The sequence below is a fragment of the Pleurodeles waltl genome, chromosome 11 (assembly GCF_031143425.1).
Source record: "Pleurodeles waltl isolate 20211129_DDA chromosome 11, aPleWal1.hap1.20221129, whole genome shotgun sequence".
In the NCBI taxonomy this organism is placed as follows: Eukaryota; Metazoa; Chordata; class Amphibia; order Caudata; family Salamandridae; genus Pleurodeles; species Pleurodeles waltl.
The window spans coordinates 166,100,055-166,113,704 of record NC_090450.1 but is presented as its reverse complement, the minus strand read 5'-3'; the positions used below and the strand labels follow the sequence as shown (position 1 = coordinate 166,113,704).

The 13,650-nt window shown below is 43.3% G+C and overlaps 1 protein-coding gene across 1 annotated transcript in view; it reads left to right on the top strand.

Moving 5' to 3' along the window:
- The first annotated feature begins 6,467 nt into the window (after positions 1 to 6,467).
- Positions 6,468 to 13,650, top strand: part of LOC138265534 (arylacetamide deacetylase-like) — a 239,951-nt gene continuing 232,768 nt past the window's right edge. The window contains exon 1 of the mRNA XM_069213338.1: positions 6,468 to 6,703. Coding sequence (XP_069069439.1) covers positions 6,566 to 6,703 — 138 coding nt within the window. The 5' untranslated portion in view covers positions 6,468 to 6,565. The remainder of the gene's footprint in view (positions 6,704 to 13,650) is intronic.

The window sequence follows — 13,650 nt, the reverse complement described above, 5'->3', positions numbered from 1 at the left end:
ATATGCTAGTAAAATGCTTCAGAGAAGCTGCCCTGAATAAGGTACCTCTAACAATGTCTTTATTGTCCATTTTGGGTACAAGGAGGGGCTTTTCCCAGTGGAAGAGCTAGCATTTGCTTCAATGTACGGAAAACCACCAGCTCGCCTCCCATACATGAGACAGGCTGTGGGATAGATTGGCAACTGGGATAGTCAGAAAGCTTTGTCCATTGTCCTATAACTGTCAACATCTAAATAAGGCCATTGCTCAGAGGTAGCAATTGTTACTAAGGCATACTTAAATAACTGACATAATGCCTTATCTCTTGTATTCTTCTAATGTTAGAAGGAAGAATGTGTGCAGTGTCACTCACTGACAGTGATGCACAACACATCTTTTATGCTTGCCATTGTGAATTTGTATGTGTCTACATTTTCATTGTAGTATCATCTACTTCACATAAAAGAACCACATATCTGTTACCGATGTTGCGGATGCCTGTTTTGGGCTACAGATTGTATGCATTGCTTCTGTCACATGTTTATAATTTGAAAAAGGGTTCATTTTGTCAAATGGAGTCTAACCTGTAGGTATCACTCATACAATATTATTCATGGATCGGTCTGTTGGTGATGATCATTGAACTTCTAGTGTCGTAGTGATCTCAAGAACTGCTTCAAGAGATTCAGGAATTTGGTATTAGGTCTTCACCCCGTTCCGCATGCCTCTCCTTCACTGAACAAGTTCTTACTTCACAGAGGCTTTTTCTGAGCACATCCATTTACAGTGTGGTTCTCCACTGCATTTGGACCTTCTCTGATATTTGTGTATTTGTTGATCTAGGAGAAGTTTTGATAAGATTTGTCATGACCTCTGACACAGCCTGCATATCTTATTCAGGAGATGACATATTTCTCATTATCTGGTTCACAGCATCATCTGGATTACCTTGACATTTAATGTTGCCTTTTTCTCCGTTGTTTTGGCCTTTTTGTCTCTCTGTCAAACTATCTTGGTTTCTACAATGCTAATGTGATTGGGACTGTGTTCCCTTCTTAGTGTTTGATGATGAAATTATTTGCTGTTTGCGACTGTCTGAGATTCATTAATTTGACTCCTAAATAAAGTAAATTTTTTGCAACTGTCAAACCTAATAGGGTATAAACATATACACCCACCTGATGTTTACTGTTTCTCATTCACATAAATTTGCATGGAGGATTAAGGGACAAATGCATCATAATCATGCGGAAAACGCAGCAGCTGCACCATCACCTAATTTCAGTGGCCCTGGCCATCCAAATTTGGAGCAGCCTTAGCTATGGGGGTGTGAATGTGGGACACACACATCTGGGTTACTTTTTAATTCATTAGGGATGAGTAAACATTCTGTGCATACATTTTAGTTAATAATTGCCACTGAAATACGTACTAAAAGGAGAAACTATAGTACATTTTTCACTTTGGATGATAGCAGCAGGTTCCAGGCAACCATCTTCAAGTAGATAATGATTTTTTTATAAGGTGTAACTAAATACAATGCATAATTCATTTGCAGAGAAACTATGAGTATTAGTAGCAGAAAATGAGGGACAAACATAATTTCCTTCAGTTCTGCCTTATTTCTTGAGTGAGCATGCACAGGACCTGAGGCTTTGATTCTTTTGCTGCTATTGTGCGCACATGTTCTCTGCCATTCAAATCAAGTAATCTCCATCAAAGCACTAGCCATCATGATAGTTTTTTAAAAACTATCATCCCACTGTATGCACGAGCTACCTGCTGAAGGCCTCACACATGCCCTATGGAAAAAAGCCAGCGTCAGTGCAAGGCCCTTGCATTCGAGTCAGGCATCCTGTCTTCTTGCACAGGCTCTAACAGAAAAGTTGCAGTCTTACTCCCATCACTGATATTAATGCAAGACTGTGGAACCAAAGGACCTTTAAGTGCACACAGCATTCCATTTAGTCTTCCACAGCACAAGAAAATAGGTGTTATTCACATTTTCAACAAACACCCTCTCTCAAACGAGCATGCGTTTGCCAATTAAGGATTGTTCTCTGGGACTGTTGCAGTAGAAGCGAAGAACTAAGGCCCTCATTATGAACATGGTGGTAAACACTGCTGACTGCTGTGCTGACAGCCAACAGAAGACAGCCAGTGGCGGTGGATTCGACACTGATGTATAATAATGGCAAAAAGGCAAACCTCCCAAAAAATTGGCAACCTCCACCCACCGCCAGGACCAACAACGGTAGAAACGCAGAACACATCACCCCGCCACTGCTACGCATACAAACCCCCCCACCCACCAAATAATGATGCACAAATCAGTGTCGGACAATGAATGCTGAACGACCATTGGCGGTACCGACCACCGAAGTCAGCAACGGGAACCGCCAACAACAAATGCACACATTGGCAAATTTGAAAAGCACACACCTGACACACATCCATACCACTATAACACACACACATACACACCCCACAGTCCTTTGCAACACCAATAGCACGACAGATATTGACACCACAATCCGCATACACTGAACTACCCATCACACAAGCCGCACACAAAACCACCACCAAAACTCATACACTGGACACCCACCATCACAAGCCACACTCCCAACCGCACACCACTGTCACCAACACACCTACAACACACCACCCACAAAATACTCCATGGCACCCTCTAAGCACCCCTGCTTCACTGACCGGAAGCTAAGGACCATTGTGGACAAAATACTCAGGGACGAGCCACTGCTATTCGGGGCACAGGTGCAGTAGACACCCTTGGTGAGGAAGATGGAGCTATGGCAGAGGACAGTCAACAAGGTCAATGAAATGGGAAACCATCCATGCACAAGGGATAAAATAAGGAAGAGATGGATCGACCTGTGGGGAAAGGTGTGTTTCATGGCATCACAACACAACATCGCAGTACAGAAGACTAGCGGTGGTCCACCACCTCCTCCCCCGAATACACCGTCTGGGAGGAGAGGGTCTTGGCTATCCTGCACCCGGAGGGCCTCAATGGACTCACTGGAGGACTGGACTTGGGTAAGTCAACTACAATACCCTAACAGTCACCACACCTGTAATGCAAGTATCACCCCATCCCTCTAACTACCACCATGTCCCCATCCCCCTCCCCAGTCCACAACACCCAGACACTCCTATCCATGTTTCCTGCATGCCCACAACCCCCCGTACAATTCACTATCCAGGCCCCTGTGCACAGTCACCAACCCATGCATATAATGTCAGGTGCACTACTACATCCAGAATGCACCACCGCCCCCTCAATAAATGCATCAAAAAGAACACAAAGGGTCCCTGCATGCTACTACATGGGAATGTAACCACCAATTACTAGTGACCAGTTCTGCAATTGACAAGAAAGTGCAGGTCACCCACATCTCTATTCTCTCACACACAGGCACCACCACCCATGCCATCCGGACGGAGACGTCAAGGAGTGCCAGTCGTCCACTTAAAGACGAAGGCCCCACACAGGAGAGTGCAGAGGGATGTCTGGACACAGAGGAAATCCCTGGACCATCCCACAGTCCTGGACAGTCACCCTCCAGAAGCCCCACCCAGGACACCACCGACACCCCTACCACTCAGCCACCACCATCAGCTCTGGCCCAATGCCCCCACACCAGTGTCTCCAGGCCACGGACTGTCTGCCCACATATACGAAGTCTGAGTCTCCACCCACCACCAGGCAGGATGATGAAGGGCCCAGTGCAAGTGGGACTGCCAGACTTGTGCAGGAGACACAGGATCAAGGAGCTAGGGCAAGTGGGATGTTATCAGTGGCCCAGGAGGGGTGGCCCAAGGAGGGATGATGCTGCCCAGGGAGGTCATTGCTGAGGTCCTGGGAGCATACCACAATTCCCAGGACAGGATGGGCCTGATCCTGGCCACGTTGGAGGAGAATCAGAGGCTGCAGGTAACACACCACCAGGAGGCCATGGAGCAATGGAAATAGCTCAATGCTACCATGGTCTCCATTGCAGGGGTGCTGCAGCGCCAGACCAACGTCCAGCCTGAGTCCTCCACCCACCTGCAGGCCCCTTCCACTAGCCAGAACAATGCCCTGCCATCTAAATCTGCAGCAGCTACTGGACTGGTGGCACTGCCACAGGACTCACAGGACACCAGAACCCCTCCCCCTGCAGCCCAGGTTCCCCCTCGCAAACGTGGCCTCAGAACCAGACATCCCACTGAAACTCCAGCCATGACCAAGCCCACCGCCAGGAAGTGACTCTGCCCTGAACTGTCTCCCTTGCGTGCCACTGAGCTATCTCGTTGACATGCCCCTGCCATTTCACCATCTTCCAATGGCCCGATGGACTATGCCCCTGTGCTATCGACAGCTGTGTAAATGTACCAGAGTATATTGTTTACCATATGCCCACTCCCTTCCACTGTCCCATCAGTCATGTATGTTTTATCTACAGATAAAATACACTTGTACACCCAAAATATCTGTCCTTATTCAATATTAGCAATCAAATGTTAATGTGTATGCATTAGCCAGTGTTTATCATAATGCCGCTTTTACTGCGGGAGGGGGGTCTAACAGACTGTAGTGTCTGGAGTATGTCACACTGTACGTTCCATTGCTGTAATACACATCTGTTTCTTCAGTCATAAAGTTGCCACATCTCTGGTAAGGGACACCACAGTACTTAGTACATAAGTACAGTGACGGCAATGCTTTGCAGCATTCATTTGCACTGATTTATTTTCGTATTAAAATCCATAACTCTGGTTGTACTCATCTGGTTGTCTTTGCTATGAAATTTATATAAATTTCTGCTTTATGTTTATAAATTGGTGTTGAATATCTTTCAAGGTGTGTCAGTTACTTCTTATGCATGTTGAAACTCTGAAATGCTTAAGAAGTTACTCTAGTAAAGCCTGACTGCTCTGTGCTACACTACCGGGACTGAGCTAGAGAGTTATTAGTGTGAATCCAAATGACCTACTTTAGGGTATTGTGAGAGTATTACATAGAGAAGCCTTACCATTTTCACTGCATAATACTACGATTTCCTACACCACACCTTCCTTTTGTAGCCCAACCGGTACACCCTCTCAGCAGCTCACATGTGGCGACATGTTAATGCTGCCATGATGGTCTGCATCAAGCAGCTGCAGTCTCCATCTGTGACCGTCAGTGTGAGGACAGGGAATACCAGAAAGGCAGGAATCTAAGGAAGTAACACATCTAGGAGAAGAGGATGTGGCACTACAGCCAGCGCTGCAGACTTTGAACCTGGGAACCAGGTTCGAGTCTAAGTGCGGGCTCAACATCCTGTGATTCTGAACTAATTACTTACTCCCCGTGCCTAAAAAAATGAATGTAACCTTGTGTAATGTTACTGGTGCTCACATAAAGTGCTCCATTACTTCAGAGTGAAGTTTTCACTAAATTTCTAAAAATAAATAAAAACATCTTAGGAGTGGAGAAGCTTAAAGAATGGACGTGGAGTCAGGGTATTAGTGAGTCAGGTTGACAGTGAGCATATATGTACCATTTCTGTTTCCCAGTGTTCCTATTTGGGACATCTGCATGCCTTCAGTGTGACACTTCAAATGGAGTTAGTATTAGTAAGTAGTGGTGCAAACCTAAAACATGAGTCTCTGAGTGAAGGCTCAAACATAAACATTCTTAATGGTCACATATGCTGACAAATTGTGAGCATTCTTGGCAGATTGGTGCCCAGCACTAGTGTAATGCTTATACTGGCATAAACTTGGGAATTTCTGTCACTTTTATAGCATTACCACTAGTAAGAAGGCTATAGGTGTAAGACTGGTTTGATGTAGCTACAACCATTCTTGATCCATCCATGGGTTAGCTCAGCAATTCATCCATGCACTCCCTCATCCACTGCTTATCTATGCATTTACTCATTTTTCCATACACTCACTACATCCAATAGTTTACACATTCTCTCCTTAAGCTAATCATCCATTTACATAACCAAACACACAAACTCGCCATTTAGGGAAGAACTTCATCCATGCACTCAGCCATCCATCCATTTGCTGAAAGATTTGTACATTTACATATTCATACATTAGTGTGCCCATACAAACAAACTCGCTACTCAGTAGAGCTCTCACTTATAAAATGACCAAACCTGTTGGCTTTGTCAACTAGTGTATATAAGTAGAATAGTAATGTGTAGAAAATTTTAGCAAATCATTATATTTTCCGATTATTGAATATCTACGCTATACATAAGGATATTTCCCCAAGCTTCACACTATACGTATTAACTTGAATATTTTATCTAACTATACAATGTGCCAGGTTTTATCACCCCCAAATAAAGTTAGAGACGAGAGTTGGCAGAATACTTATGAAAACGTACTCTTCAATAGAAAGCATTTCAATGGTTAACTAGCTCTCCTTGTTATTCGGCAAAGTGCGCATACGCTCAGAAGAAGGCGTGTACGAGGACAAGCATAATTGCAGCATGATATTTACCTTTCAAATCGTGCGACACCAGTTGAGCTCGGAACCCTAAAACGACCTGTTCTGAACCGTGTGAACAATTTAAAATGGCATCAAAACTATTTTACTTCGCAGTTGCGTCTGTTCTTGTGGGATATTATTTTTATATACCTCTTCCAGAGAACACCGAGGAGAGATGGAAAGTAATGTTTATAGATTCGATTGGAAGAACAATCATGAATTTGGTAAGTTCCAAAATTTATTTTTTTAGAGGTTGCGCCTTACCTTTGATCCTCAATTACCTGGGCACTTGCGAAGTAATCTAAATGGAACCTGTTTCCAGTGACTGGCAAGTAGACATTATAATGAGAACAGTTTGTTGACGTGATCATTCGCAATAATCTAATCATAGTTAAAAGCGTGCATCCAGCAGAGCCATCTAATGCAGTGTTGTGGGGGAAACAGGCAGCAATCTCGACCAGAGGGTGAAAGCCTCGGAGAAAACCCGCTCATAAACTGCGCGCATACAAATGCTCGTACAAAGTATTCCGTTTTTTTGCATCAGCAGGAAGTCGCCTCCCCTCACTTACGTCATTGAACAAACCACTACACATGCATTTGGAGGGTGTCCTTTGTGAAGCACCCCGGGCTGACCTGGGAGGAACCATGAGTGCCACAACACAATAGGCAAATTTAACCCCTGCGCTGCCAGGCTTTTTCTCCTCCTGTGCGAGCCTTTTTTGGCTATTTGGGGCAGTTCGCACTTAGGCCCTCATAACCTTTTGTTCACATAAGCTACCCACGCCAAATTTGCGTCCTTTTTTTCCAACATCCTAGGGCTTCTAGAGATACCCAGACTTTGTGGGTTGCCCTGAAGGAGACCAAGAAATTAGCCAAAATACAGTAAACATTTTTTTTTTTTTTAAATGGAAAAAAAAGCTGAAGAAGAATGCTTGTGTTTTTTTCTCCTAAAAATAGAATCAACAAAGGGTTTGGGTGGTAAGATCACCATCTTCCCAGCTTTCAGAAACAGGCAGACTTGATTTAGAAATCCCCATTTTCGACATAATTTTGAGATATTACTGGGACATACCCAATTTTTACTATTTTTTGTGCTTTCAGCCTCCTTCCAGTTAGTGACCGAAATGGGTGAGAAACCAATGTTGGATCCGAGACAGCTAAACATTTCTGAAAAGTAGACAAAATTCTGAATTCAGCAAGGGGTCATTTGTGTAGATCCTACAAGTGTTCCCTACAGAAAATAACAGCTGAAATAAAACAATATTGAAATTGAGGTGAAAAAAACAGCCATTTTTCTCCACGTTTTAGTCTGTAACTTTTTCCTGCGATGTCAGATTTTTTAAAGCAATATACCGTTACGTCAGCTGGACTCTTCTGGTTGCGGGGATATATAGGGCTTGTAGGTTCATCAAGAACCCTAGGTACTCAGAGCCAATAAATGAGCTGCACCTTGCAATGGGTTTTCATTCTAGACCAGGTATACAGCAATTCATTTGCTGAAATATAAAAAGTGAAGAATAGGTATCAAGAAAACCTTTGTATTTCCAAAATGGCAACAAGATAAGGTGTTGAGAAACAGTGGTTATTTTCACATCTGTGAATTTCGGGGTGCCCATACTAGCATATGAATTACAGGGCATTTCTCAAATAGACTTCTTTTTTACACACTGTCTTACATTTGGAAGGAAAAAATGTGGAGAAAGACAAGGGGCAATAACACTTGTTTTGCTATTCTGTGTTCCCGATAAAAATGGTACCTCACTTGCGTGGATAGGCCTAGCGCCCACGACAGGAACTGCCCCAAAACACAACGTGGACCCATCACATTTTCACAAGGAAAACAGAGCTGTTTTTTGCAAAGTGCCTAGCTGTGGATTTTGGCCTGTAGCTCAGCCGGCACCTAGGGAAACCTAGCAAACCTACACATTTTTGAAAACTAGACACCTAGGGGAATCCAAGATGGGGTGACTTGTTGGGCTCTGACCAGGTTCTGTTACCCAGAATCCTCTGCAAACCACAAAATCTAGCCCAAAAAACACTTTTTCCTCTCATATCAGTGACAGAAAGTTCTGGAATCTGGAAGGAGCCACAAATTTCCTTCCACCCAGCGTTCCCCCAAGTCTCCCTATAAAATTGTACCTCACTTGTGTGAGTAGGCCTAGCGCCCACGAAAGGAAATGGCCCAAAACACAAAATGGACACATCACATTTTTTCACAGAAAACAGAGTTGTTTTTTACAAAGTGCCTACCTGTGCATTTTGGCCTCTAGCTCAGCCGGCACCTGGGGAAACCTAGCAAACCAGTGCATTTTTGAAAACTAGACATCTACGGAATCTAAGATGGGGTGACTTGTGGGGCTCTGACCAGGTTCTGTTACCCAGAATCCTTTGCAACCTCAAAATTTGGCCAAACAAATACTTTTTCCTCTCATTTCGGTGACAGAAAGTTCTGGAATCTGAGAGGAGCCACAAATTTCCTTCCACCCAGCATTCCCCCACGTCTCCCGATAAAAATGGTACCTCACTTGTGTGGGTAGGCCTAGCTCCCACAAAAGGAAGTGGCCCAAAACAGAACGTGGACACATCAATTTTTTTCACAGAAAACAGAGGTGTTTTTTACTAAGTGCCTACCTGTGAATTTTGGCCTCTAGCTCAGCCGGAACCTGGGGAAACCTAGCAAACCAGTGCATTTCTGAAAACTAGACACCTAGGGGAATCCAAGATGGGGTGACTTGTGGGGCTCTGATCAGGTTCTGTTACCCAGAATCCTTTGCAAACCTCAAAAGTTTGCCCCAAAACACTTTTTCCTCTCATTTCGGTGACAGAAAGTTCTGGAATCAGAGAAGAGCCACAAATTTCCTCCCACCCAGCATTCCCCCAAATCTCCGGATACAAATGGTACCTCACTTTTGTGGGTAGGCCTACTGCCCGCAAAAGAAAATGCCCCAAAACACTATCTAGACACATCAAAATTATCAAAAACAAAACTACCTGTTTTTGCGGGGGCACCTGCATTTTTGGTCCTGGGCTCAGCAGCCATCTAGGGAAACCTACCAAACCCAGACATTTCTGAAAACTAGACACCCGAGGGAGTCCAGGGAGGTATGACTTGCGTGGATCCCTCAATGTTTTCTTACCCAGAATCCCCAGCAAACCTCAAATTTAGCAAAATAATCACATTTTTCCAACATTTCCTTGTGGGATGACCGCACTGGGACAAATTTCATACCACTCAACGTTCCCCTCAGTCTCCCGGTAAAAGTTATACCTCATTTGTGTAGGTGGGCCAAGTGCTTGTGAAAGGGAAGAGCCAAAAACATGTCAATATTGAGGGGGAACCAAAGGGGGTCCAAAAGGGAAGTTTGCAAAAAAACATTTTTAGGCTGACAAGTGGCGCAGAATTTTTATCGGTATAGATGAGACAGTGCTGGGTGGTAGGAATTTTGTGGATTCCTGCAGATTCCGGAAGGTTCAATCACAAGAACGGTGGAAAAATGTGTGATTTCCAGCCAAGTTGGAGGTTTGCAGGGCATTGTGGGTATGAAAATTATGCGGGTGCATGTGAAACACATCACTCTGGAATCACCCAGATGTTTAGTTTTCAGATGTGTCTAGGTCTTGTGGATTTTTCTACATGGCAGCGTCCCAAAGTCCATAAAGTGCAGCCCTCACCATTTCAAGTGGGACAATTTTGAGAGTTAGCCAAGCTCTCATGGCCCAAATGTAAAACTAAAACCCAAAATAATCAAATGTCTTCTTGCTTGCTGTGGGATAAGATGTTTTAGAGTGCGGGGGAGAGCTGAAAGACTGTTACCCCCTTCAGTTGAGGTGGGGGCGTAACCAGGCCCATACTGGTTGGTAGCCACCACCCCAATTGTTTTTTTTTAATTCCCTGGAATCTAGTAGACTTTCTGCCCCCCTAGGGGGTGTGGATCAGGGGTAATTGCCCCATGTGCCCACTGGTGGGCAGAACAACTTTGGCACCATTTATTTGGGGTAGGGTTATGGCCATAACCCCACCCTCTTATTTTTGAGAAAAAATGTCCCTGGCCTCTGGTGGGCTTTCTGCCCCCCCTTGGGGGCAGATGCGCCTTCCAAAAATAGGCCCATCTGCCCCCAAGGGGGGCAGATATGGCCAACAGTAATGTGCCCCCATGGGGAGCGACCCTTACCCAAGGGGCTGCCCCCCTAAAGAAAACACATGCATACACAAACACCAATCCCTGGTGCCTAAGTGGTTTCTGCCCCCATGGGGGCAGATTGGCCTAACATAAATCGGCCTATCTGGTCTAAATAAAATTTGCCCCCCAGGGGAACAACCCTTGGCTAAGGGGTCGCTCCCCACCTCTAAAAAACAAAAACAAAAAGCCCCAAAAATGTAACCCTGGTGCCTAGAGGCTTCTGCCCCCCCGGGGGCAGATCGACCTAATAACAATAGGCCAATCTGCCCCCGGAGGAGGGGCAGAAATGGCCTAAAATAATGTGATATTCAAGTGGCCTTGACAATTAGGTGGATGATGTCAAAGCAAATAATGATTTTTTCTTTTTTAGGCCAATAATTATTTAAATGTATTATTATAACAATCTATCATGAAATAGCTGTACACACCAAGATTTTGTAGTCTGTTTTCTTTGACAATGTTGATGTCACACTTTTACATTTGTAAACACCAGCACAAAATGGCGACTTATTATCCATGAGAAAGGCTGCAGCTGCAGCTAAAATGTTGGATATGCAATGGTCATGATTTAGCAGCTCACGATCAGTGGCAGCCCCTTTTGTGGAGTAAGGAAAGAACTTGTGGAAACGTATTGGAGGTTGCTGACTCCAACACGCTGACATGCACACCTCTGTGGAGCACAGCAGCCCTAAGCAGTTTGGGTCAAAATGATATACATATCCTGGTCCAGAAAGATTTCCTTTTGTTATTGGGTGCAAATTTGTTCAGTAGTTTGGGAGTTATTAAAGAAATAAAACTGTATATCATGGGATGCTCATCCATTGCTCATCCACTCTAGAAGACCTCGGATCCTGAGGCAAAAGAATGGCCCTAATTAGCTGGCTGCATCCTGAAAGGAGTGTTGCGCCCACCATTTTGTTTTGCAGTTGTGCCTGCAGGGAGAAAACACATAATAAATAAAAACACACATAAAGGGTCAGGATAAAGGTGTCATGACCCCATGAGACACATGCAGGAGTCTCTGAGAGACCCCTCATGGGCAAAAATTGCTCAATTATTTTTTGGGCCTATCCGTGGACCTATCGCGGTGCTCAGCATGACCCCCACTGTAAATCCACAATAGATCCGCAGATCCGAAACCCAATAAAAAAAGAAACACCTTACCAAACTCCCGTTGTGCACGGCCTGTGACCAACCCCTGCTAAATAGAGCCAAAGGCTGTGCGTGGAGGTGGTTGTTTGAACATATAGCAACTATATATTACTTTAAATTTAAAAAAAAATGAAATTCATCAAAAAAGCCTAAGATTACAGGGACACTATAGTTAGGTTCACATTTTACTCACAGAAAACCATAGAAATTCAGCAGTTATAGTTATACTTATTTGAAGAAACTATAATTTGTGCCATTATCTAACTTTAGGCCACAAGCTATAGTTTCTTAACATAAGTATAACCATAAGTGCTGAATTTCTATGTTTTTGTATGGTAAAAAGTGATCCTAATTATACTGTCTCAGTGACCATCTAAATATATATATATAAATAACAATAGTTGGGTATTGGGTCAAAAGCACGACGCTAACACCCAGATGCGCTGGTACCCTACCAGTGTTGGTTATATAAATAATGCCTGCTCTGGTTTATCTGGGGAAACATAACCGTTCATATCTAGTCGTCCATATGCCAAGTTGTATATTTTTATTGTGACATGACTCTTAAAATATTGTAAACCATCACATTCCAGTTGTACACGGCAAAAAACAGCAGACAGTTGTAGAACATCTATCTTGCAAATGCACAGCAATACAACAGCCATCCTGTTTTTTGAGACACGGTCTCTTCTTCAGGGCTGTATAACACATATGAAAAATGAGTGAGCAAATAGTAATAAACATATATCCATACAAGAGTACAAAGTTATTCTATCTAATCATTCTCTGTACAAATATTCCCCTTTTTAGAGGAAAATGCATCTTCCCATTACAGTAGATGACATGTTAACATCCTAATATAGACACCAAGGTATGACTCTTGTGACATAGTTACAATTGAACATTGTATAAATATAAAGGATTGACTAAATCTTTGGAACCACGGCACCCATATACCTCACCTCATTAATCCTGTGCAACAAATTTTCATGTATGATCATGCTGGCCTTATTTTTAATAAGCACAATTAACATAAACACCTCATAAAAATCTCTCGTCACAAGGTTGTCAATTTGCCTAATCAACAAGTCCCCCTATATTCTTAATAATGGACATGTTATGTGCCCTTATACAATTTAAACAGAACACCAATTAAAGGGGAAGAATCCATAATACACTAAAACTAAAAAGCACTTAATGAAAATCATCACCGGAGACCCTGACTCTGCATCCCATCATAATAAATTGAAGCTGCACAACATCCTGTTAAGAAAAAAGATTATCATGTACCTATACACTCTCTACTCCTACCTGGGCCAAAATCTAACTCAACCCCCCCATCTTTTTCATATAACGAACATGCTGTAAACCCTAATACAACTTATTCAGAAAGCCATTGAAAAGGGGAAAAAACATAATATGCTAGAAGTGAAAGCCCTTACCAAAAGCATCAACAAAGCCCCCTGACTCAAAAGACTCAGCATCCCATTGTCGTAAATTAAAACTGCACAGCGTCATATTAAGAAAAAAACGTGTTGTTTGCATAAATAAACACTGCTCTTACTGCAGCCAATATCCAAAACGTCCCATAAATGCACTCCAAAGTCCCTCTTATGATGTGCTGTGCAGCTGTTGTCACAACTACATAAACAGAGAATCACAATAAACCAACCTCTGTGAAAAAAACTCATGATAGTTAATCACAGATACTCTATGTAAACAGCAACAAAGTAAAGCTTTAAAACATTTAAACTTCCAACCCCGCAAAATATTGAATTAGAGTTGCCTTATAAACATGACCTATGTTGTTCCAAGATATCCTGCTACAAAATAGCACA